At 39.3% G+C, this 27,387-nt stretch overlaps 1 protein-coding gene across 2 annotated transcripts in view; it reads right to left on the bottom strand.

Moving 5' to 3' along the window:
* The window catches only part of mctp2a (multiple C2 domains, transmembrane 2a), a 43,216-nt gene that overhangs the window by 10,747 nt on the left and 5,082 nt on the right, over positions 1–27,387 (bottom strand). The window contains exons 5-19 of one of the 2 annotated variants that reach the window (XM_088006279.1): positions 26,659–26,801; positions 26,434–26,510; positions 26,203–26,317; positions 26,097–26,117; positions 22,583–22,756; positions 21,765–21,895; positions 20,783–20,969; positions 20,606–20,699; positions 20,413–20,515; positions 20,213–20,315; positions 20,011–20,112; positions 18,005–18,079; positions 17,642–17,761; positions 1,907–2,026; positions 101–142 (exon numbers count right to left, since the gene is read on the bottom strand). In XM_088006279.1, the coding sequence (XP_087862405.1) occupies positions 101–142; positions 1,907–2,026; positions 17,642–17,761; positions 18,005–18,079; positions 20,011–20,112; positions 20,213–20,315; positions 20,413–20,515; positions 20,606–20,699; positions 20,783–20,969; positions 21,765–21,895; positions 22,583–22,756; positions 26,097–26,117; positions 26,203–26,317; positions 26,434–26,510; positions 26,659–26,801 (1,607 nt within the window). Of the gene's footprint in view, positions 1–100; positions 143–1,906; positions 2,027–17,641; positions 17,762–18,004; positions 18,080–20,010; positions 20,113–20,212; positions 20,316–20,412; positions 20,516–20,605; positions 20,700–20,782; positions 20,970–21,764; positions 21,896–22,582; positions 22,760–26,096; positions 26,118–26,202; positions 26,318–26,433; positions 26,511–26,658; positions 26,802–27,387 lie in introns of both variants that reach the window. The other variant, XM_088006278.1, reaches the window with a different exon arrangement.

The following is a 27,387-nucleotide window of genomic DNA, read 5'->3' on the forward strand; positions in this document are numbered from 1 at the left end:
AAGTGATTTCTTCAAAAATTGTATTCATAGTGGAGATACCCATGTGAGAAAATTCAACCAAGTACATTTGAAAATTTTAGAGTTAGATAAGATGCGCTACCTTTTCGTCTTCCTCTTCGTCGTCACCCATGGCCATGTTCACCTACGAGAAAATAAAGGGTATGAGGTGATTTCCAACGAATGAGACATGTGGGCACTGGAGCATTTTTAACAAACACCTAGTAATGAAATTTTCTTTGAGCACATTCACCCCTATTGGGAGAGGCTTGTTTCCATAGAGACTGCATCACAGGGGTGACCTCGCACAAAAGGAAAGGTGAAGAAGGGCCTTCCTCGCAAGAGCAATGTCACACCAAAAGCAATCTCTTTTCTCCACAACATAGGCACACAGAAAAACAGAAAGACGAAAGAGAGGAAGAAAAAAAAAACATTTAATTTAGATGTTGTTGCCTAGATCACTTTATATCAAGTCATCCCCAACCCTGCTGTGCTGCACACTGTGACATTGCCCCGGTGCAGAGCGGTGACATTGCTGGCCGTAGGGTCTAAGTGGGGTGACAGAGTCTCAGAGCTGGATATGAGGGTGAGTCTGGACATTTCCCAGAGACGGCATCTCATCCAGCTGTCACAGTGAGTGGGCCATGGGTTTGACTTTGGGGAGGGTGTGGGAGTGGGCTTGGCCTATGTCTGGTCAGTGAAGAAGGCCTACAAGATGGTGAAATTGAGGCCAGTCAGTAGTGTGAACAGCATTGAACTCCATCGGCATGTGTAAAGAAAGCATCATTCCCAAAATGGTAGGAGGTGAAAGAGCTATGCCAATAAAAGGGGAGGCCCACATTAGTAGATGTAAAGATTAACAAAGACTCATACAGTAATGTCAAAGTGATTTATTGATCCTTTTTTGTACACTATAAAAAAGGACACCTATAGATGGATTCAAACGTCCTGGTGACCTGCAGAACGGCCATGCCACAGCGACAGAGTCAGCTTTTTCCATCATCTCTTGGTCATTCAGCTTCTTCATACAAAAGTGCAAAACTGTTAAATTCACTGCTGACTGCGTTTAAGACAGTATTCAAATTTAAAATGTTCTCCAATATGACAACATGATCAACCTCTCGTTAGCTTTAGCGTCGAGGCAGATGATAATTAGCCAAAGTGTGCTGTTACTACTGTCCTTTGACATTGGGATGGAGGAGGGTAGGAAGAAGATAATTATTTACACCCAAAATTACATGAAATAAAAAAACATTGCAGTGGTGCTTTTTCCTTTTGAGTAAATTAACGTACTGAAGCTTGAAGCAGTATTGTATTGTATTGTTTTTTTTTTTTTAAGTTCAATCTACTGCTGCCCCCCAAAAATCTGATGGTTTCCCCGTTTTTACTAGATAAATTGCTATATAAATCTCTTAGTAAGATTGGAGTTGCAGACTTTGCCATTACAGTTATGTCTGGCACAGTCACTGTTACCCATTGCTGCCTAAGTGCAGTAGAGTCACTATTCAGTCCATTGTAACTGTCTCGAGCTCGCTTTTTTTCTTTAGCACTGTTTTTCTTTAGTTCTCAGCACATATTTACTTCAGACATGTCAATAAATCTGTCATAAACTAACATCTACAACACCATTCTTCTAAAAAGTTCACTATTCCAGTTTATTCTCTCATAGTTCCTTAAGATGAAGGAACTAAAACTGAAATGTAATTAAAGTTTGCATCACTCTAAAACGTAGACTATTATTTGTTGATAACCATCCATCTGTCTTAATGGCACAAATGTCACTCCAGATTTAGCAGGAAGATTGACGTAATATCTATGCTGGATGCAGTCTGAATAATGTATGGAGTTGTTATGCAGTGGAAAAACAAGCTTCTATATGGTTACATACTGAAGATTCATCATCACTCACCAGGTCTTGGTTGGAGCTGGCCATTTCCCTGGAGACCTGGGTGTAGTTCCAGCCGATGAGCAGCAGCAGGAAGAGGGGAAGCATGAAGAGCTCCCAATGCCACACAGTCACCAGGAAGATCTGAGGAGAAGGGAGATGACAGTTTAAAGCAAAGCACATCATGCTGCACAACACTCACCAAGCTTTCAACAAAACCTGTTCCCCCCAAAAAATACTTAAAAATATGCAACTGATATAACCATGTTCTAAATCTCATGAAGAGCATTACAGGGCTCTAAGTCCTCTGAGATGAATCGCCAGTGAAACAGATTTTACTCTTGGTTGTCTGAAAGTAAGAAGCATTCAACTTTTTAATATCTTGAAATCCTATTTGCTGTAGCACGGAGCTGGCAGCGTGCCCTACTGCTGGAAAGAAAGTACGACATGGAAAGGCACGATGCTGTCATTTTAACTTGAACATCAAATCCTCTTAGATTCAGAGGCAGTGATACTCTCTGACAAAGCGCATATGGCAACTGGGGAAGCATGTGCAACCATTACCCCCTCCGTGGCAATGATACTGAGAAAAGTCAAGACCCCTGGTAGAAATAAGATGGCTCACGCTGAATGAGTAATCCTTTATAATTCTGTAAAAGGAGTGGTGCTAAGCACATTGCACAACACCCACTGCATTTCACAGCAGAGCGCTAATTGGACGGCTGCATTTAAACCCATTTACTGACAGCCTAATGAGTCTGTCTCTAACTGAAGCGATCAGGAATGTGTGAGGGGGGCATCACACTAGCAGGTTGACGGGGATGAACTAAAAAAGTCCCCCACAGCAAGGCAAATCTTAAAAGCTATTATAGTGCGAAGAAGTGCCAACACCTCCAACATATGGTCAACTTTATTTACCAGGCATTTTCCTTCTCAGTTTCTCATACATTTAATATAATCATCACATCTTTTGCAAGAATTGGTCACTAAACTTCCCTGAGTTAGACAAGTTATGAGTTAATTGAAGGTCCCCAGAATCATTAGATATTCAACTTGGCCAACTAAACCAGTGGGTGGCACTTTAAAGTCCAGTTATATTTTCCAAACAATAATTGCAGCATAGGTAATCAGCGTAAAAAAGCAAACAAAACAAAAACAAAGAAATCAAATGTCTTCCAATCTATCAAAGGTATAAAAGAGTTAGCTAAAGCTAATTTGATCTACTGAAGGTTATTACTGTAGCCATTCGTAATGGAAGAGTGAAGCTAATTCAGCTCAAAAGATAAGACAATTTACAAGATTGTGACAATAAGATAAAATGAAAAGTTATTTCCATTTTTTTGAGCTCACAAAACAAAAATTGTATTTCCAAGGACCTGCTCTCACCATTCAGTCCAAATTTGATTTCTCTAAGTTCTACATTTTTAAAGGAAGATGTATTCCAACCTGCTCCTCAAGACAAGGGAAAGCCAACCTAATAATTTCATAGATCCTCTAGTGAGTTCTATAACATTTCTGTTCGGCATAGAATTTACCAGTTGTGGGCTGTCCAGCCTATTTATTTAACTTTCAAACAATTAATCATCAAATGCATTTTCTTCTTTTAAAAAAAAATAAAACAGTTGCATTCAGTAATTGCCAGTTTTTTGCATTTCTAAATCTAGAAGGACAATTCAACATATAAAATTGTGGGAGGTAGTGTTTCATAGTTGATTTGTGATTGTGAACTAGAAAGAGGAGGCAGTAAAATTACAGTCAACTTCAGCATCATTAGCCAGCCGCAGAGTGCGACCATATTTCCTTAAAGCACTTACAAGTGATTTAGGTCACTTAGCCATGGCTCATGTTATGTTGTCACGCAAACAACTGAAAAGTGGTGGGGCTTCTTTTAATGCCATTTAGCCTAAGTAAGTCGTACCAGCTGGAGTCTAATGAAGAACACAAGGCATTAATTAAAAGTAAAAGAGGTTTAATTGTTGTTCACTTTGCAGCTCAGTGACAAACATACTAAGGTTTTCCATCAAAATACCAATTTGAAGTATAGCTAAAAGCACCATTTAATATTAAAGTTTTAACAGTTCTAATATTTAGGGATAATTTTGCTTTGTCTCATAGCAATAAAATGAACAACTCAACACTTGTTATTGATATATCAGATTTACTTTTCTTACTTATAAAAGTTTGGACGTGTGCAATTTATTTTTAAATTAAATCCTATATAAAATTTATGATTAAGGTGAACGGTAATTTAATTTAATCTTCTTTTCTTGTTAGATTTATTTTATATATCCCTTTTTCTATTGTTGATATATGCTCAGTGAATACACTGTTAAAGTTTAATTATGAACACAGAGTTTCATCGAACCCTTAATTTGAGGAAAAGGTTATTGATTGGCCATCAATTACAGATTTTAGGGAGACAATAGAGTCAATTAAATCAGTTTAGAAAAAAAAAAAAAAACTATACCAGGTGCATCACTGCAATGATTTTATTTAAAACATGGACTGTACTGCTACACAGAGCTGACAGTGGGTAGTCCAGGCTGAAAGAGCTTGAGGGTTGAGAGTCGAAACAATATGTCTGAGTTAAGCTCGAGACGGGACGAGAAGCTCTGAGGCCTTTGGGCTTTCAGCAGCAGGCCTGTAAACGGCAGACGGTTCCTGTCATAGCGACAACGTAGAGTTTGTGTATTTTGCTCTGGGGGCCACTCTACCTACTGCCAGACCAGGCCTAGGTTCAAGCAGCCACCAGGGAAATGTGTATTATGAGTAATACAGACAACACCGTGGCCCACTGCCCTAGGCTTTACCACTGTACTGCTTATTATCCCGGAGTGCAACCTGGGAAATGTTTGGTGAACCCAACACCAGGCAGGAACACAGTGGAATTACCACCAAGCAAGAAAGCGGACAATATGAACAATATGTTTAGCTAATAGGAGCTCATTTGAATTACGTATACAGCAAATAACTGGAGCTGGTGAGGGACGAAGAAGGTAAACAATGAATATGCATGATGTGCAGAGATAGCTGCACTACGTCTCCTCTGTGTTATGAATAACTTACGTCATGTGTTGTCACCTCAGTTCCCATGAGGCATTCTAAAACGACACTACCCTCACCCCAGAGGAATTCTGCTGGCTCGTGGACAGGTAGCTTGTCATATTCCCTGCATTCTTATATAAAAAAGCAAAAAAGAAAAAAAGGGGAAGTGCGCCTGGAAACTGACATGAGCCCAGCAGGAACGCTGAACCTCCTTGCCCTCCCCGCAAAAGCTGCTACATTAACCACTAAAGTCTAATTGCTTGGTCTCTGTCTTCCTGTGCAAGTCAACAGAGGGAGCCAATTCATTTCTGCCCAGGGAGCCAGCAGAGAGAATCTGTCACAGGTATTCATAATCGCCCACTAATGCAAATTTCTACTCACCGCGTTCTGGCTCAGTGGAGAAGATGAAAGCCCACAGAAATACAATGCTTTACGTCTAAACTGAGAGCCCAAATGAAGGGAATAGACCAAAAATGTCAGAAATATCTTCTCAATCCCTCCCTCATGGTTTGTTGAACCGGTGTAGTCAGGATTTACATCCTTTTATTTTATCCATCCATCCATCCATTTTCTTACACCCTTGTCCTAGTGGGGTTGGGAGGGATGCTGGTGTCTATCTCCAGCGAGACATTCCGAGCGAGAGGAGGGGTACACCCTGGACAGGATGCCAGTCTGTCACAGGGCAACACAGGTATGATATTCCTATCATTTCCATGTTAGAAAGGATGCATCTTTATTTGTCAACAAATTGAACACATCAGGTAAAACCTTGAGTTCTTTAAGTGTAAACTGCTGTCTGATCATCCAAGAAAGCAATAAGGTGCATCTCTATCTATCTATCTATATATATATATATATATATATATATATATATATATATATATATATATATATATATATATATATATATATATATATATATATATATATATATATATATATATATATATATATATATAAATCCTAATTTATTTTTGTAATTTCATCAAAAGAGAAACACAGATACATTTTTTTATCACACGCAATGATTTTTTGTGTTAATTTTAATGATTGTGGCTAACAACTCACAAAAAGGAAAATACATTTTTAAAAATGATTACACAATTAAAAAAGAACAAAATTTAAAAAAAAAATACTGAAACATTATAAAATGGGCATATGAAAGTCTTCTAATTTCACATTTGTCCATGTCAGTGAGACCCTCAAGATGGAGGGTAAGCCACAAAAGATCAATGCTAAAAAAATCTACCTGTTTAAGGTGGTGAATCCAACCATGTTAATGGGAAATTGAGATGGAGGATAATGTGTGGTAGAAGAAGGTGCAACGATCATTCAAAAGTTCGAAGGGACATGAATATTACTTGTGTAGAACAATATCAAGAAAATCTTCTGTGCTCTGGGAAAAAATGATTGGACAGTTGGTTAGTCCTCATGTCAGAAAAAGTATGTTTTGCATTTTATTTTGAAATTCTACTTCCAAAGTCTAGATGAAGACTGCATAGAAGCAGAATGTAAATTGTTTGAGGCCCTGTGTGAAGTTTCCAAAGACTTGAGGAGTCACATGCCGATTTGGGTCCAACGTGTTTTTACAATTTCAAAATTTTGAACAGGATTTGGCGCCTGCCTACACTGCCTAAAGAAACCAATACCTGCTGAGGTGACCATGATATCTCTGTTTCTAATTGCCCAGCAAACTGCCTTGATCTAAATCTCATGAAAAATCTCTGGAGTACGTCACGAGAGACACCAGAGTCAACAATGATGTATGAGACCTCCTGAAGGCTGATATGAGAGCAAATTGGGCTTCCCTAACATCTCAACAGAGTCGTAATCTGACCACTTCCATGCCACGCTGCACTGAAGCACTAGTTCATACCAGCTTTAGGTGCACATTTTACAGTGCATGAACACGTGTTTCTGAAACCAGTCTTCAGTAATATTTTATTTTTCTAAAAATCATAATTTTGTGTGTTCCATAAAATTGATCAGAAATAAACATCTAAAATATGACATTATCTGTAATAGAAGTTTCGCTTCTTGTACTGAATTACTACGCAAGATAAGCAACAAAAGAAAGTAAAACAGGTAAAACTAATGATGCATCCACGTATTTTAGTTTACAGTGAGCATTAGCTAACAAGCACTTGTAATTGAAGTGTTGGTATGTGTGTCTGGGAGGAGCGTTTCTAATGTAGGATACCTCCCTTGGCAAACACCATTTAGCTGAAAAATGTCTGTATGATTATGCAAAGGGTGCCTAGGGGGTAAGAAAAAAAAAGGAGAATGAATTAATAAAACTATTAACACACGGTGGAGGAGATGATGGAGATGCACTCTCCTTAGCCACCTGTAAGCGCTCAGAGAAGGGGCCGACCTCGGGCAGAGCGTCTCTGCCAGGAGGGGTTAAGAACGGCCTGACAGGTTTGTTTTATGGCGCCATTAATATGATTCCACTAAATGCGTCCTGCGCCTTCTCATGCAGATCCCCTGGCCAGCAGAATCCGGCACCTAATAATAAAGCACTCAGCGATTAAAAGTGTGAATAAAATAACTTAAAGCTGAGCAAGCATGGCAGCTCCCACCACCCACACGCTCCCAGGAGAGGGGAAAAGGGATCGTAGCAGTAACAAAGGGACAGAGACACCTTCCATAAAAGTTTCCACTATTCTGTAAATTGATTAACAAGGGGTGGCCCCGATCTACGAACTGAAAGCACCGACTGCCAGACTACGGAGATGCCAAGCATTCTCATTTTACACTATAGTCGACGAGCTATAAAAACATGCATCACATCAGCACAACACAAATAAGACTGTTGATGAGCCAAGGAAGCGTAATGCCATGGCACATAGGTCTACATTCATTACAGTATGTGTTAGAAGAAAATTCCACTTTGTTTTTGTGTGGTAAATAAATAAAAAAAAATAAATAAATACCCTTATTTTTTAACTATGTACCAACCAAAAACACAAAAGATTTAATCTTGGCTCTCTGTCCTCACTGTTTCTCTTCGGTTGCACTCGACTTGGAAAGCTAAACAAAGCGAGAAGAATGCCAGCCAGCATTATGAGGGTCAGTCATGGGGGCTGTGGACGGTTGCCAGATTACGTGAACGCGAACTGAAAGAGTTTAAGACTGACTAAAGGCTGCAGGGTTTGTGTCTCAATGTGTGTGGTTGTTTTCGTGAGTGTGTGAGGAGGAGAGACAGAAAAAATAAAAACAGAGTGAACATATATAAATACGCATTCCATTAATCGAATATAGGACCTTCTACAATGAATATTTTGAACATTCAACAAATCATAATTTGATTAGTAGTAGGAGTTATAATTTCACTAGTAAAGGTTAGGACAAAATTAAATTCCAAAAATGGATATTCAAAACAGCTTTTTGAATGGACATTCAAAAAGCAACAATTTGGGCTTAACTGTAGCTATCGCCGCTTTAAGGGGGATCAGAAGCACCTTTTTAATTTTCATGCCATGACTTTTATGTTATTTCTTTGCAAAACATTTCCAAACATTCAGAATTGTCTTTCTTGTAAGAGAGGAAAATGTGTGAGTCTTCTTTCAGCCAGCTGACTGGCAGTGTGCAGCCACATGTGGAAAGGGTGAGCGAGTCTTTACTACATACAGCTGGAGAAAACTCCAGTCACCCTCACTGAATAGACTTTAATCAAGAACAATGGACCTTTTGTTTGTGGTTTTGAATCCAAGACATTTCTTTATCTATTGGCATTTTAGACTCGACTAAAAATTCAAAGAATTAGCATGAAAATGTTAAACAAAAATATATGTAATGATGTAATTGCTGTCATTTAAAATGGAACAGATGTAGTTATTCCTTTGGCTGTAAAACTGAAATTTCATTTTTTTTTTTTTTTACAGCTAAAGCAGTGTTTTCCATAAAATGTATTTGTTTTGCTTTCTTTAGGCAAAAACATACAATAAACATTTCCTAAAAATAGTAGTGCTCACTTCAGAGAATATTATACCCATTTTGTTTTTTTTCATTTTGATCTTCAAAATTACCACTGGGAGTATAATGTGACGGTTTATCACTCACTCAGCTTGCAGGTAATTTTTTTTTTTTTTTTAAATGATCAATGCTCTTTAGTTTCCACATTATCACAATTAAGCCAGTTAAGCAGCAGTGTGCAGCACTATATGAGTGAGGGAGAGGAGGTGATGGGGGTTAAACAAGCGTAGCACTGCGTTACTTTGTGCTTCGTGGAGTCAAAAAATATTGCTCACTCTGACATTTCATTAAAACAACTTTAAACTGGAGAAACAGCATGGTGAAATATTTTAGTGGCAATGTTAATAATGACCATCACTATTGGAGGATTGCTCTGTTCCCATATTAATTTGTCTTAATGGTTCTAAACCGGATACTATATTTATTAGGCTTGAAAAATAACAGCATTAAAAGGCATCGGGGGAGGCTGAAAACATGCTTTTATTTTCTGTTTGAGCTGAAACTGAGTCTGCATGAGAGGGTTGATGCTGGGGACAGGAGCGGCAGGCTTTAAAGTAGCTGTAAATGCAGAGCAATGAGACATGTAATTTGTGTTGAGCTCGGGCCAGTGTGGGGGGACAGGCTTTCAGGGGGTGTCGGAGTCAGAGGAAGCGCAGATAAGATTTCTCTCCGGGGCAGGTACAGAGAGCATGTGTGTGTATGTCTGCGCGCGTGTGTGTGTGTGGGCAGTCGCAGTGCTCTGAGCTAACGCTGAATAAATATTTCACATACGCTCAGCTCATGCCTTATCAACTGAAAGGGAAGAACAGAAAGAGGGAGAGCGGGTGAAAGAGAGAGCCTTCACTTCACTGGAAACAGACACTTCAGCAAGGTTGTTTGAAAGTGTGATGCAATTACTATTTTATCATGTTTAAGAAGAATAACCGCTTTCTAACACATACAAACTGCAAATACTCCTCGAGTAGTTTTCTACTTCAGTAACGTGTATTTTCATAGGACGATCTATAAAACCTTAGACTTTATATCAACATTTTTTTTTTTTTTTGCAAAACAAAAGATTACTTGCAGCAAAATGACAGGCAAATTCCACAGCTTCAAAGTGCTCCCACACAGTCCAGACCAACACTGATAGCTCTTTATTAAAGCACTGAGGAGGAGCAGCTGCACAAGGCACAGCATTAGCATTTGCTCACAGACCCAGCTCTGGTTGTTGTCTCCCTGACTGTCTGACACATCAGGAGCACCAGTAGTGCGAGGCTGAAGCAGGGCAGTCGGAACGGGCCCCCGTGGTGCCTGTCAGTGGTGGCTACACTGACCCCGCACTCCGGCACTGGCCACTAGTGTTTAATCCGTGTCGGGAGTGTTAACACTGAGCGACCTCCTGGGTGACAGATCTGCCATGCGAGCCTTTTCCCCTGAGGAGGTGGGGAGTAGGGCAGAGGGAGGTGGCGGAGAAGTGGGAGTTGGGGGGCTTGGGGGAGTGGCATGGACTCTCGCTGTCAGCTCAGCTCACACACGCTAACGCGTTGGGGCCAAGACGGGCCTCGAAACAGTCACACCACACACACACACACACACACGCGCGCAAACACACACGCACATGGAAGTGGACAGGTCGCTGCCTCAGCTGCACAAAGAGAGGTGTCCTTTGTGAGCAGGAAGGTGGTGAGTATGTTAAAGACAGACATTGTAATACGGCACACACACGGAGGTCAAACACAGAGCACACTTCAAGCGGGCTTCAAACAAGCCGAATACAAAACAAGATACAAATGATGCATAGAAAAAAGCCACACGTTTACTTCATTTTTTATTATTTTTTTTTAAGCTTTGGTTATATTGCACCACAAGCAATTTACAGTGTTTAAAAGCACTATGAAATAAATATGAAATAATCTACATATTGTGAGGAAGTAAAAATAAAAGCTTTTGAGTTGATTGCTCAAGGTATAACAAGGTTTTATGTTAGGGTTTCAAAATCAAATCATATGTTCTGTGGTTTAAACTCCTTTACAATAAGATCTCAAAACTAGCGTTGGGGTGACAAAGTTTTTTCTTGCTCTCCTGCTGTAGTGCGGCCACACTTCATCACTTCAAAATTTAGCTGCATACTGCCTGTCAGCGGGTTAAAAGAAAGTTACGACATATTACCTTTGCTTGCAAAAAAAAAAAAAAAAAAAAAAAAAAAAAAAAAGAGGAATTTGGCTGCTTGGAAATGTTTGTAGTGTTATTCATCAGTGTTCTAAAATTGCAGTTGCTAAGCTACAAGTGACTAAGTAGCCAGCTAATATCAGCTTATCCTCCCTCTGTTATTCTATAAAGAGAGTGCCAAAAACATGTAATATTCTGCACAATATTCAAAACTACTTCTAAATTTAGCAGGTGTAAAACTTTGCTTCAGTGTAGATATTCTCTGCTTTAAACTAAAAGTAAAATGAGTATTAATACCAATGCTATTACAGTAATTGTGGCCATGCTTATTTTTTAGCACAGACAGGAATAACTGACACATTTTCATTTTGATCAGGTGATGTTTTGTTTTAAATCCTTGTGTAAAAATTGTGAAAGTTTTGTACTTTTTCTTAAAGTTACCATGACAGTTCACCAACTTGGTTCTGCAAAATACTCAAACTTGACTTTTCATTTATTTTTTTTTTTGAAAACTATGACCTCTATATAAAAAAAACCATCCAGAAATCAATATGGTCTTTCATCCATTTTGTTTTGTATTTTGCAGAGTTCATATTTTGAAGCATTGAAATATTGTTATCCCATTATTTTCTGTTGGTTTGAAAATTTCTATGTCCCTACAATACCTATAGCACATCTTTTCTCTTATGTTTTATACTTCCTAGGAAAGAAAAAAAATATATATAGTTAATTTAGATCTTTAAGAAATTTGGAAATTTGTATCAGCTAGAAATGACCAACAAATCTGATCAGTGCATTTCTAGTTGTCAAACTGTGTCAGTTATTTATTAATACCACTAATAGAGTGAAATGTCCCCCGGATATATACTGTATTCAGCCAGCCTCCAGAGCTTTCAACTTACATTTATTTGAGGAAAGCCTGACAATAGTACTGTTTTAAATCAAGAGGAAATTTTGATGGGGTTTTACATATTCTCATTAAATAATTCATAAGATTTCTGACTAGAAGAAAAAACATACAAGCAATTCTGCATCATTTTTTCCTCCCTTCTAGACACATTCCTACTGCAGAGCCTGTTAAAAGTGCAACTACCATGACAAAGGAGAGCATAACACCCCAGGGACTGAAGAAACCCACTACTCTAAGGCCTTCAAACTTTTTACAAACAGAAAGAAAACGGATGCAAAGCAGAAACATCGAGACAACTCGCAGGCTAGCTGTTCTCACGAAAAGGCTCGGCCATACTGCAATGCAGCAAATGACAAAGACGCAGATCCAACACTTACAAAATATCTCAATTTCACGGACGGTGTTAACAAGGACAATTATGACAACTCCGATTACGGCCTTGATCTCGGCCTGGGCCGGTGTTCTGCCTAATAGAGCCGACCGCAGCCAACTCCACGCAGGTGGTCTCCCGAGACCTCTGCAGCCTGATCTGACCCTGTCCTGCCCTCATCTGGGCAGACGGCAAATCTTTCAGCGTCCGCTGCAGCTGCCAGGCGTGTTTACAGCTGCGCCGCATCAAACATTCATCAAATGCCATCTTTACAGTGTGTGATGTGAGGCAATCAGCATTTCACAGGCTGTCAAATGATGTCTAAACCACTTGCTACCTGGCAGTGTCAAAAAGAAACATTCACAGAAGGTGTGCAGGTTTCTTTTTAGTCTAACTCTTGACAGATGAAGTACCAGATATGCTAAAATATTAATTTTGACTAAATACTTAAAGCAGTCTAACGACAGCAAATCTCAAAATCAGCTTTTAAGTGTAAATGATCCTGTTTTTTTTGTTTTTTCTCAAGCCACTTTTCACTTCATCAAAATCAAAATTGTTCAAGTTCTGAGGCAAATTGTTCAAGTTCTGAGGCAGATTAATTTGGCTGGCTAATACTCACTTTTTTAGGTGTTCTTCATCTTTTTAGGGGGGGTAAGGAAGAAGAAACATGTGTCTCCTGTAGTGCACATAATGGAGGATTTCACTCCAAAGTTGTTCCCACAAATGGCTCCTGTTAGGGAGAAGTAACTGACCTGATCTCTTTATTGGGCTCAAGTTTGGTGTTTCCAGCAGTGCTGTAGCACCATCTACAGGCAGCAAGCCAGTGTGCAGCAGGGAACTCTGGGTGACCCCATCCTGCAGTCACTGCTGATGTATAGCGCATTTATCTCGCTCAGTCTTAGCGAAAAGCACATCTAAAAGGTGGTTATTTTATGTAGAGTTTTAGCTGTCACATTTTTCTCTCTCACAAAGAAGGAAACATGCTGTTGTCAAAACCCTTGAAAAGTGTAGCTCTTCAGCTCATTACTGTGGCATAAACAAGGGGAAAAGAAGTGAAAAGGAAGAAAAAACATGCACCATTTATTGTTTGCATTTGGATTCACTGATGAAAATGTTTACAAAAATTTGCCAGAACTTTGTTTAAATGTTTTTTTGTTTTTTTTTATTGTTGCAGTTTTTTTTTTATTACATTCGCTAATTAGAGACACCATTTTTTTTAGAACTGTAACTCACGAACGAAAAACTTAACGCAACTATAAACAGTTAAATCAAGTGACCCCCTGCACTCACAAACAGCAAATATTTTCACAGCTAAACAAAAGCACATAATAGCAGCATAAAACATCAAGCTATCTGATTTTTATTTGTTGCCTCGCATATGAGAATCATCCTCACATTTCAATGTAAAACCCTTCAACTGAAGATAAACCACGGCAGTGATCCCATATGGAAAATTTAAATGCCTTACGTCCTAACAACCATTTCATAATGCACACAAGAATCAGCATAAACAGGGTAGCACTGTGCTATACATGCTGTGATGAGGTCAGAAGATTGGCCTCTGGGACAGCGTGAAATAATGGCTTTGTTCCTGGTAAAGCACTAAGCATCCCACAGTACCAGTGAGAACAAGAGGGAAAAAAAAAACAAAATAGCAGCAGTGGTATATACACATACACATCAATAGCACAGAAAGGTAGGATTGGCCAGTCTGCATGATTAATAATGTATTGTAATGTATATTAAAGCTAGACCCACCACTGCAGCATTTGCTGCTCCGAGGAGCCCCGCGCTGCCTGCCTGCCACTGTGGAAAAGAGCAGACACTGGTGGCATAATTACGCACATCTGAGAGGCAAGCAGAGGCCATCTGTCAATGTCTGAATCAGTTACCTTATTACCACTGCCTAAAGATGTAAAGATAGGAGTGGGAGCCACTTTCATTAGAGCGCACGGTGGCATGCTACTTTAGATGGCTCCAAAACACTATCCTAATTGGAAATGATGATTCGGAGGAGGAGAAGAGACTACATGGTTGACGCCCTAGGAGTGGGCAGAGGCACGACTGTGAAAAAGTGGCATGGCACCGGGCTTGTAATAATGGTCATACAAGACCTCGTTGCTTGCCCTTGCCGTCTCGTGGCTGGCAGCATACGTTCTGTTGCGATATTTACATGCGATTTGCATCTTTTACTATGCCAATTGCTAGTCAAGGATATGATAAATAATTGTCAAAGAACTTTTCACGCAGTGAACTTTTAGTCTGGCGATGAGTGGCTGATGAATAACTGAAGCAGATTCAATCTGGGCAACTCTCACCAGCCACCTTCGACACTTTGAGTACTTAAAGCTCTCCTCATCACAGACAAAGGCGTACTCTGACTCCTCGCTCGTTGGCTTTTTCGGCATTTCAACTGCAGTTTGTAGTTATGCAGTATGGACCAGCCTGGAAATATTACTGAACTGAGTTCACTAGTATAGTAACAATACCCTGATTTCACTGTATCACAGTTTAAGCAATTCATTTGCATTCATAGTGATAATACTACTAATTGTTTTAAAATGAATGCATAAAATGGTTAAATAGCTTTTATTCAAAACAGAAAAGCAACACTGTGGATACAGTGATATAAAAGGTTAACATAAAATAATAGCAACTATTGTTATGTTGACAGATGGCAAAAACAAGCAATAACTACCCCTAAAACTTAGTAGTAGTCATCAAGTGTCAGAATATCAAATCATTTAGTTGTGTGTGTGTGTGTGTGGTACCTTCTTAAAAGAAGTGATAATCAAAACTTCCAAATTTTTAAGGAAGTATTATATTAATAAGAGTGTCCTCATTTAGTGTTCACACCATAAGTGATCACTGCTTTTATATTTTTTTACATTTAGATATAGTTCAAACAGCCACATTTATTTATTTTTTTTAATTAGTGAAGAAAAAACATTATTAGTGAAGAAAAAGCATAATGGCCTTTATTCAGCCACCTGAATGGTAGGGCACAGCAACAGGTGAGGAGACAGGAGGGCTGTGTTCCTCTGCACTAAATACAGCCAGAGAAATGATCAGATACTCAAGCAGTTTTTCTGGCATGCCATTAAAAATCTTAATGGAACATGGAGTGGTTTATTTATCGTTATAAATATTTTAACTGAAAGCTTCACTAAAACGGAAAACATCTGCTGAATTTATAACTAGTTTTGAGTTCCTATTCCAAAAAAATATCGTTCCCTCTTCCTATTCTGCTCTTTAGAAAGTAACAGAACAATTTTGCATTAGATGGTTGATTAGAGTCTTAGCTATCTGCAGTAGAGTCTGTGGTCAGCAACTTAAGGCACAGTGCACTTGGGGAGATATTTCTATAAAGCAAATTGACATTTTCAGAAACACTTGTTTCAACTCTGGACTCTCCAGAAATGTTTTCCTACACAAGAAACGTGCCACTTGTAGATGGGCAATATTAGTTTAAAACAAGTGAAAGAAAACGGTAGCCCAAACATAGCAATATTGACACTAATGGTAACTGATTTAGGGATGCTGGAGCAATATTGCGACCTTTAGTGACCTCTGTATACTTTTATTAACATCTTTAAAATGATATCAGCACATAGAAGACGTTTTCCAGCATGAATGAGGACAAACTGTTAGAAACATCTTTGTTAGATTTGAAGAATCTCTACAGCCAACACCGCTTAGGTTCTAGTTTTGGTCCAGTGATGGGTGTTGCCTCTTGAATACACAAGTCATGACTGCCCAAGTTTTTAGAATGGGAAACATTTCTAAATCTCTGAACATGCAAATTTCCCTCTAGGATTAATAAAATATATTCATTCATCCATATGCTACAGTTGCCTTTCATGTCAGACAGAGAAAAATTTTGTGGTCTTCTTTCAAACAGCTGACAGGCAGTGTTCAGCGACATGTTGGCAGGTGAGTAAGAGGTACTCTGTACTTCATATTAGAGAAAAAAAAAAACTTTGGATATCTCAGCAATTTCTATGGTACCTCCTTTAAAGAACAGCATGAGGAAGCGTTTTTGTGATCTGAAACCATAACGTTTTAAACCTTCATAGAAATAACAGCCACATGCCAATTAAGTACTTAAAGTCCAACTTCACTACATCGATAAGAATAAAGGTACAACGTTTGAGTCTTTTCCTTCTCTCTGAAAAAGCTCTATTTGCATGGTATACTCCTAAAACAGCAGGTGGAATGGAAGTGGAAATGAGAGATTATAGTGTTTTACAGCATGCACACCTTGCCTGCGGAGGATCTAATTATAGGTGGAGAAAGAAGGCCCCATCCAGCTGACCTGTCACCTGCCGGACTGCAATCCTGCCTGCATCCAAGCCTTCCTGTCTGCCTCCGAGTCCCCTGCTATCTGCCCCCCCACTCTCTCTGAGCTGTCTTCCTCTTTTTGAGCTCCAACTTTCTTTTCCAGATAGCAGCCTGCCTCCCACACTCTATCCTTACACAATTGCCCGCATTGTTCTCCATCTTCCTGTCTGTGTGTCCGCCTGTCTGTCTGTAATGCTGTGCTGTTCTAAAGGCTGTGATACACTGAGCCCGGCCGGTGCCTGAGGGGATTTGCACCTCGGTATCACTAAGCAGGGCTTATAGAATACACCAGGTATGAATTGCATGTCATCCTGAGACGGAGTAGACAGAAGAAAGGCGGTAAAAGGAGAGTTTCTTCACACACCCTGTCTGTGACCGCTTCCTCACCCTGACACAGTGCTGGCAGGGCTTTCATGGCAATTGTACACTCTTAATCATGACATTACATGCACTGTGCTCTGGGAGATTCACTAGGTGCTTTCAGATTATTTAAGCTTAGGACCTAAGATCACACACCCTCATTAAAAACAGCTAAACAGAGACATTTAAACAAGGTTTAAACCTCAGAGGCAGACTGTCACTACTCCAACAAAGGAAGCTCAGGCTGTGATCCTCCTTACACCATCCCCTGGGTTAGAAGGCTTTGCGAAGAAGTCAGATGCACAAATGCCCAAACCCCACCCTTTCAAATATACTCTAATGTCATCAGAACCGAAGAAAAGCCAAGTGGGGTTTGATTCAAAGGATAAATCACATCCAATGCATACGCACGGCTAAAACAAAGACAACCAATGCTGTTTTTTTCATGGGAAAAAGACCAGCACAGAGAAAATGGCTAAAGCAAAGATTTGCCTCGACATCTCATTCGCATGAAAAGAGTCAACGGCGATCTGCAGTGAAACGGGACAAAACTTGCTCGCCCCAAGGCTGGAAGAGAGTTCATTAACATAAGGCAATGACTTACCAGAAAGGCTATTATACTCCGTTGTCTGCTCTCCCACTGAAAACAGCTTTTAATGTACTGTAACGTATACAGAACTGCTGTGCTGATTTTTCGAACTCGATATATATTTCTGGCCAGGATCTGGAAGAAAATAATTTGAAGAAAACAACAGTTAGAATCATTTGTTTCTGGACATAAAGTCCATGGGTTTGAATTGCGTTTAAATCAGCTGCATTGATCGAAGACAATTGAACAAATTAGTCTGATAATCACTTATAGAAATTCCTCCTAAATGTCTGGGAGTTGGAATGTGACTGTCTTGCCTATTTTTTGCCTAATTTGTTAATAATAATAGTAAAGAGAAAAAAGAAACTGGGAGATTACCTTCTTGTTGAACTTTGAATTTTCCTCAGTGAATTTTGCCTCCTTTGGTTGGAAGGTTTTGACCCCAGCTCTGACCTGGGACCAGAATAAAAATGAATACAGTAGTTTACCACATTTTCTTTATTCCACAGTGTATATATTGCTGTATGTATTGTTGAAATCTCAAACAAGGCAAGGGTCATTATGACAAAAAAATATAAATACCGCAATTTTCTAGAGACACAGTACTTCAACAAAGTTTTAAAACACTTTGCAATTACTTATTTGAAATGGAAGACAATGCAACTAAGAATACACTCCTCAAATGTGAATTGTAACTAACTAAATTGTCTTCTGAAAATGGCCTAGCGGGATAGATATAGTCAAAGCGAATTGTTTACTCATCAGCAGTGCATTACATGTTCAAAAATATTTAAGAGCAAAAGGAATCTTTAATTTTTTTCTAGAGAACGAGATATTAAAGTTTTTCATACATGCGAGTAAAAAATGGTTTACATTAATACCAATGATTGAAGTTAAACAATAATTTTAGAAATCTAGAAAGCTGCCACAAGTTATATCAATAACCATAATTTAAGTTTGGAATGTTGACTGTGTTAGTGTTTTATTCTGAAAGTACTTTCATTTTATATTTATAATTATCACTAAAATCCTAGTTTTCTAACCTAGCTCATGCTCTTTGACACCCAAAAGAAAAAAGTTTTACATCACGATACAACTGTTCTTGTAACGAACTAGAAGCAGGAAAGAGTTGGTCCATTTTTGTGGTAGAGTTTATGTGAAATTATTGCAAGGTTGAAGGGTTTTTTTTTCTCCCAATCTTCGGTGGAGGGGAACTGAGTTTAACCCAGTAAGTTAATTTAAGTGGCCCTATGTGTAAGCAACTGGTTCAGTAGTAATCCAAAATGTGGCCATCGAGACATCAAATTCCCTGTGCCAGAAGGAAAAGCACCACCTTTCATCCCTAAACTGATTGAACACCCGTTTGCACCAAGACTCAACAGTCAAAGCTGAGAAAATGGTGTTGGAACAACACATCCACACATATGCCTGTGGATGCCATGAAATGAAAAGGCAACAAATCGGACTTCAAGTAAGGCGGTCCATTCTTTTTATTTCTAGCTGCTGTCGGTGTGTGTTGAGGTGTCCCCAAGACTTTTTATTTCACTTTCCTATCACTTTAACACCGTGGATTTAAGTTTTAGAATCCACAATTAGACTATAAATCAGTCTTCCTTTCAGCTTCCAAAATACCAATGAACTAATGGTAATTTTAGATTATTCATCAGAAACACTGCAAGTAGACTGCAATGTAGAGTTTGCTAGCTGTTTCTTTCTGACTGTTTTGTTTCTTATGCTTAGGTTATCGGGGGGGGGGGGTAGATTTGTTTTGCTAATAAGTCTTTTTTTTATATTTCTTTTATAGCACTGAAAAACAGATACGTTCTAAATCGAGACAAATGCACAGTAATTAGTCTGCTGTGGTGGCCAGCCTGTAATTCCTCCTAACCAAACATGTTGCTCATATATATATATATATATATATATATATATATATATATATATATATATATATATATATATATATATATATATACACAAAAAGAATTGCATATTAAGAGTAATGGACAACATTTCTTACATTTCTGCATGATTACTGTCTGCACTTTTTGCCATCAGAAATATTTTCAAACAACAAAGCTGTCCCTCATAAGCCAGGAAAAATAAAAACTTATCCAGTCGCTTGTTTAAAGTGTTTGCCCTCTTTCAGTCAGCTGAACAGCAATGTGCAGAAACAAATGGCAAAGGGCCAGTACTGCCTTACTCTACATTCATTACAGTTAGAGAAAACTCTGGTCACTCCAGGACTTTCTCTTGAATCTGATTAAATTAAAAAGACTTTAAGGAGCAGACCATTTAAAACCATATCCTCTGAAAACTGAGGGATACCTTTTATAAAGGTTACTGATTCATGTCATGTCAAACACATTCAATTTGATCCTCACTTTGTTATAGATGACCTCTAGCACCAGTGTGATGGTCCCTTTGGAAAGTTTTTCAAGGCATTCTTTCTTCAAGAACAGACACATCGGCTGACCGCTCTCAACCTTTCAGAAATTTACAAATAGAGTTAATGTGTGCATTTTGTAAGTGTATCTGAGACTGTATTTATATTTAGTGTTTTATGTATAAAATTCACAAACTTACTGTCAGTAAAGGGATAGCTGCTTTTCCCAAAAAGTTTGGGGATTTGTCACCATTTTCGTCAAAGACAGTCACCTCCACAACATCATGAATGTCCTTTATTGGGCTTTAGAAAAAAACACACACACACACACACACACACACACCTTTAATATAGTAACAAAAATGCAAGGTGATAGGATCTATTTGAAAAGTTTTCTTACAATGTAAAGATTGTGTTCCAGTCTGGATTGACGCTCCTGTTAACAGTGCGAGTTTGAAGTTTGCAGTTCCCAAGCTCGACGACCACAAAAGGGTTGCTTTTCCCTGCAAATGGTAAAAGATGTTTTATTGTCTAAGGCAAAGAAGAGGCAATTAATAAGAACACAGCAGATGAAAAAGTAAATGGGTTTTTACCGTTGATGTCTGTGGCTGGAAGATCATTTGCTTTTAGCACGCTGATCTGAAGGAAACCGACGTCTTGTAAACACTTGTGAGAGTTTTTCAAACTCTGAAAGAAACAAATTGGAATTAAAAAGTAAATGGTGACTAAAAAAAGGCCAACATTTTAGTGGTCTTGATATTGCTACATACAAGTCTTTCCACCACTGCGTCTTTCTCATCTTGATTCGCGATGGTGGGGTTTTCAGCGTCAGAGACGGAGACACCCCAGCAGGGTCTCAGCGTGACCAGGAAGACCAGCTTGCCTTTTCCGGGGTTCAAGACATAATTGTGATCCATTCTTTCATTTAATGGAAACTTCAATACGTCAAGCTCAAACCTGAAACACAACAAGGTTTATGTCAGTTTTACGGTTGTCAAATTGACAATTTTTGATACCGTTTTCACACCATTATGATTACATTCAAAACAAATGAGTCACAAAATATATAATAAAATGATTATTGTATAATACCACCATCTTTTTCAGCTATACGTATAAAATAGGAACTTAATACAAAATTAAGTGCAATTTCAGATCCATTTTGGAATCTGGCTATATTATGGACTTTATAAGAGCAAAAAAAATCAAAAAATATTAACGGATATATGTTGTATAGTAGAGTCAGTCACTTTTTCAATAAATATGTGATAGACAAAAAGTGAGCTGAAATCCCAGCAAAAAGTTAATGAAGAATGATGTTTGGAATACTAAGCCCAGGTAACAATGCAATGGTCACCAAACACAAATATAATGACTGTAAAAGCTGCAGCAGAAACTTTAATTCAAATATTTAGTGGTTTGTCCTGTGATGCAGTAGCTAGTAGACCTAGCAAACCAGCACCCTACGGAAAGATTTCAAGTTCTTTTGTTTTTACCTGGCTGGACTCAAAAAGCTCTTTTTATTTGAGAAAATTTGCTTCATTACCTATTACTATCAGAACTGAAAAACCAATATAAAGGCAAAGACAGACTGTGATTCATGCCATTATGATTTACATTTTTGAGATTTGTAGGTTTTCTGTCTTAAAAATATAATGATATGCATTTTGGTTTAAAGAGCCTGCAGACTGAACAAAATTCTGGAGACGGCAAATGTGGGAAAGTTACCAGTTTCAACAAGTAAATACTCACACCCCCCATGATTCTGTACCCTTCCGCCCTCTCTTTGCGCACACCTCCACCTGTAAAGGTTCCAGGACGTCGTCAAATTTATTGAAGTCAAACTGCTCTCTCCACTGGGGATTTGGTTGAATGCAAAGGTTCTAAAAATGGTAAGACACAGTTTTTAGCTAATGTACAATAACACAAAAACACAGACGTATGCTTAATGGAATGACAGGTTTATCACATCAAGTTATCTCCTTTCTGACACAGGGATAAAGTCTTTGTTCAGCCTGATCCGAATGAAGCAGGAGACAAGGAAAAAAAAAAAAAGAGGTGTGCTGTGTTGCATGTATGTGTATCGAGTTGTGTGCGCTTGTACGGGTACACCTCGGTTGCCACTCTGGGATTGTAAACACTGACAGCTTCCAATTAGAATCAGCTTTGTTCAACAAACAAACAAGCAGAGAGGAAAGCAGAGTGGTTTACAAAGAAATGACACGACAACACGAGACAAGTGCACCGTAGAATCATCGGGGGGGCAGGCCAACAAATACAGGTAAGACGAATAGGGTATGCTGGGTATGTAAATGAAGGCGAAGAAGCCCAGCACTTTGCAGCACAGTGAGAAGCGAGTGGCAGCCCTGCCTGGTCTAATGAGCTGCCTCTGCCATGGCCCAGTGAGCCAAGGTGCAGGTGAGTCACTGACGGGCACCTGCTGGGAGAGAGAAGCTGGGAAGTGGAGAGATAGCAGCTGGAAGAAAAGTAAACCGGAAAGACTAAGAGAGCAATAGGAAAAGGGGGAGTGGATGTGGGGAGAAAAAAAATAAACGATAAAAAAGGCCAACCTTGCTTTTGTATTTTTGATCCCCAAGGCGGAAGCGGACGTAGACGTCACCATGACCACACTGTGGCATGTGTAGTCCCTCCACCAGGGTGATATGGAATACGCCTGTCCACATCTGGCTCTTCAGCTGATTTTTTGATGGGGCATTAGTCCGTGGAGTTTGGCCCTGGTTCTGCTGCTGTAGAACAAAAGGAGAACATGATGTAAAGAGCCTCAAAGTAAATATCTATATGCAGTACAATCTTACTAGTAAGAGTAAGATTTTCCAAATTTTAATTTAAGAAAATGTATTCAGTGTAGAAAAAAGGACTGGCATTTAGTCCGAAATAAAACATCAAGAACAAATGTGAGGGTTGAAATGTGAGCCGAGAGACTTAAAAGACCTAAAAGAAACAATATTTAAACAGACATTTCAAAAATTCCAGCATATCTAAAACATATAAGATCACAGACTCATCAGCCTTTAAGAATGCTTCTTTGAAGGTCCATATTTACCAGAGTGAGGAAGATGGCAAAGAAAGTTAAAACTTCAAAGCTCGTCTTGGCCTCCCCAAGTCTTGGCAAACACCATCAATACGGTGATGGTGGGAGTGCTGCCACAAGTCATTTTCCACCAACCATCACAAAAATAAAACATTTGGAGTTTTCTATGTGCAGCTCGAACTTTAACTGGAACTGTATGGTTTAAGATTGAAATTGCTCACTCTCTCTGTGGATTTGGCATGTCACTGAGGAAGAATATATAGAAAAGCCCCTCATTACCTAAGTAAGATGATCTGTGGTTCTGTGACCACCTTTCCCTTGCTAGCCTTCTTAGAAAGTGCGGCATCATCAATTCTTTGAAATAGCAGAAGATTTTAAATAAATATTTAGTGACCTCTGCAACAAAGCCAAAAATTGGTTTTAATTTGGTTTCTCAGCAGGATTGTGATCCAAATCGATTGGTCAAGAAGACAGAAATGGTTCACCGGTAGCAAAAATCAATCATCTACCATGGCCATCACAGCTTACTTTAAGGTTTTATGCATCTCTATAAGATGTACTAACAAATGTGTATGTGCTTGTGCATAGTTAAAGCTTCTTTTATTTATTTATGTTAATAATGTTACTTCCTCAGGCTAATAGTTTATCGTGTTAACTTCCTGCATGAAAGTAGGACAAAGGTTTACATTATACAGGGCTATCTCTATTGAAGCACATTAGCACATCTTTACTGACAAGCAAGGCATACACCATGGAGGTTTCCAGGAAAGGCAGGAAGAGAGGACCGTCAGCGAACAGCCAGATGTCCCTGGCTGTGACAGTCCCACTCATCACTGGCTCCCAGACTGAGTGTGGGGAGGCAGGACACTTGGCATACTGCAGCAGAGACAGCAGGCAGCAGTGAGTAATGATGCTAACCATACAGCTCTCTCATCAGCAAATTATGCATACATGCAGTATGTATGGCCGGCGTCAGAGTTTACTGCACATTGGCCAATATATCCGGTCTTAATTTAACAACAGGGTCCCTATATACTTTCTCATGTCAAAATTTCAACTTTTTTAGATTCAGATTTCTGGAGCTCTCGGCTCACAGATTCACTCTGAATTTAAGACACATTTTTGCAGAAATATAAGACCCTAAATTAGGAATTGGCAAAAAACAACTGCATATGGACAATTGGAACCTTGATTCAAGCATTATTTTTCTCAAGTGCTGCTTTAAAACTAAATAGTAGTTTTCAGACACTTAAAAAGATAAAGGAAATTTAAAAAAAAAACAATAACAGCAAACTCTCCACTTGTGCTATGTGCCACAGAGGAAGTAGAGAGGAAAGGAGGCCTTGATATGTTTCCATGTTGGAGTTCCCGTGAGGCCGTGCGGTGATAGGCCAGGGCTGTAAAAACAAACAGCACAGAGGTTGCGTAGAGCTGACTGTAATTAAAGAGCAGGAGCGTAATCTGCTCTAGCCTCTTTGATTGCCTCGCTCCTTCGGCTGCCCCGGCGACGCCGCTTCAAACGGCCTTGCTGCAACTCCCCCTGCCACTCGGGAGGCCCCTCCTCTTCGCTAGAGGGTCATAACCCACATTGCCACCCAATCCAGAGGGGATCAAAGCATATCTCAGGGACCTGAATTAACATGGAATACCACAGCACAGCCCTATAAATATCAGACCCTTCAAAAGAAGAGGAACAAGAGGGAGTAGAGGGAGCGATATAAAACAGGCCTCAGCCAAGTCATCCCAAGTGTTTATCTTGGACACATTTCTATCTCAGCGGCCAATAAAACAATTCCACTTAACTGTAAGTGGCCCCTAAAGAGAATCTATTCCTGGTCCTAAAAGGGCTGCACGATTGCTTCCATATGGTGGGACAGCATGGGGACAAGCATGATGAGCTCAGACCCAGGTCCATTTGGCTGGTACCTCAGCACTGTCCATCCACAGCTGTGATATTACATTCTAACATCTGGGTTATTGCCCACCATGCCTGGGAATTATCAGCCCTACCGATCTAAGGCATCCCACATTGGCAACATGCCTCGAACAGCCCGAGCCCACCACCACCCACCCTTCGCTTTTCCGCTTCTCCCACACGCCCCCTCCTGTTTGAAACACTATCACACAGCAGAGTTTTACTCAGGCACTTGCCATTCCCGGTCTCTGTGGTGGTATCACAGAGGGAGAAAACGATGTACCAACGTAGGGGGAGCTGAGCAGTAAGAACCACGATAGGTGTTAAGTGTAATAAGATACTGTACGTTTCTCAAAAACAAATCAGGGGGAAAAAAACTGCATTGCTACATTGTTAAATTAGCAGTCTGATTTAAAAGGGTAGAACGTTGTGTATAGTCCCACTGCGCATCTCTGCCTCCCTTTGAGTATCTTTAACCATCTGCAGCGGATAACCTACAGCATTGAAGGAAAATGGCATTCATTTCTTTGTCATCTCATTTCAAATTGAGATTGTCTGCTGGACCATCAAGAGACTGAACAGTGGCAGATGTAGTGACAGCATAGGTGTGAAGATAAACCCACTCGCTGCAGAGCGAGTCCCAAGCAGCAACCCTCCAATTTCACTCTGAATCTAATTACAGTAGCGGTGTATTGAAAACCACTTGAGGGGGAAATGAAACTTTGTTTACTGCTAAACAAAATACTCCTATGGAATATTTAGCAAAAAATTCCGGTGACAAATTCAAGGTGCAATATTCTGAAATGAACAAGATTTTGCCACAGTTTTTAATTGCTTAAATACCATATAATCATGGCTTAAAGGTTAATTAAACATCTTACGAATATATGTACATTTATATTGGCTGTGGTGAAACAAGGTTACACACAAAAGCCAGGGTCCATAATATACTCATAATTCTTTGTTTTACCATTTCACAGTGAGCTACTGCCCCCTAGTGCTTTTGTGGGTAAGAACTTCCCAATAAAAGAAAAGCTTTATTTGAAGAATGCTACAGTAATCATACTCAGGACATTTTTAATATAAAAGAAAATGTGGGAAGTATGAAAGTAGTTACCTTCTTTTTTGGCCGAAATCTCTAAAATAATAATAAAAAAAGCATTCATTAGTGCATATAAGAAAATTTAATCTGCAAACATTTTAAATACCAGATATATTCATACATTGCCTCTTTTCACTGTAGCATCTCGGAAATTCAAGCGGACTTCGAGGACAATAACTCCCATGTCATCTTCTTTGCTCTTAGGGTCCTCAAGATGCAACTCCAGTTCATGTGTTCTGGAGGACAACATATTTAAAACCATAATTCACTTAGGATATTATATATGAATTTTTTATTTTTGCTTTGAATTAAATCATGAAATTCACATGAAATGCATCGATCAAATACTCACTTGTGCAACTCAAGGTTTTTCAGAGAAATAGTGCTTGAACCCATGAAGTCATCAGCTGTGAGATTTTTATCATAGACCTGCAACATTGTTATAATCTATTTAATGCATCTCATGAAAAATAAATGTTTTGAGTTTAAATTGTATTGAGTTAATAATGGCTACTATAGTAACTCCGTGCATGTGTTTAAACAAAAAAAAAAAACAAAAAAGAAAAAAAAGGCCTACCCGAAGTTCCACATCATGGTTTCTGTCTCGAAGCGGATGAGAGAAGGATTCGTTCCATCGTGGATTCAGGTCCTTGTAAACCACTTTGCTTTTATAGAATTGCTTCCCTTCAAGTTTGAACTTCACATATGGATCACTTGAACCTGAAATTAATTACATTAAAAAAATTATCACCACACTGAGAAATGGATGTGCAACTTTCATATAATATTAGAAGGGATATTTTTTATGCAAACATTTTCAAAGAGTGTATTTTTACCATGCATATGCACTAAGTGTAGGACAATACACACCCTTCCCCCACGACAATTATGTGAGGTACTGTCATTTTGGGGCAGGACGTGCACACCACACATGGCGAAACCAGGAAAGTAGCCGTTTAATTGTCAAAAGAGTAGAAACACTCGCCAGCATGAGGCGACCAGAACCCCAAAATCTAGAAGCAACCAGTGTTAATCTCCCAAGCCTGTTAAGAAAGTCCGTCTGGGAGCGAGGTGGGGGTATCGGACTTCTTTGTTTCTGCAATTGCACGCAGATTGGCCAAAAAAATGAAAGCCAGCCCCATGCCTTCATTTGTATAGAGGGGGAATAAAGGGGTGCTTGAGAGAGCCTGCGGGGAGGCTTGAATCACATGACAAAGGCCCTGTGGGGATGGGCTGTCAGGCCTGTCAGCTCCCCACTCCAAATGAACATCTCGCAAAGGCAGGCAGGACCCACAGCAGCTCCACC

Source organism: Poecilia mexicana, unplaced genomic scaffold (genome assembly GCF_051168715.1).
Source record: "Poecilia mexicana isolate PSO_F unplaced genomic scaffold, ASM5116871v1 scaffold_6, whole genome shotgun sequence".
In the NCBI taxonomy this organism is placed as follows: Eukaryota; Metazoa; Chordata; class Actinopteri; order Cyprinodontiformes; family Poeciliidae; genus Poecilia; species Poecilia mexicana.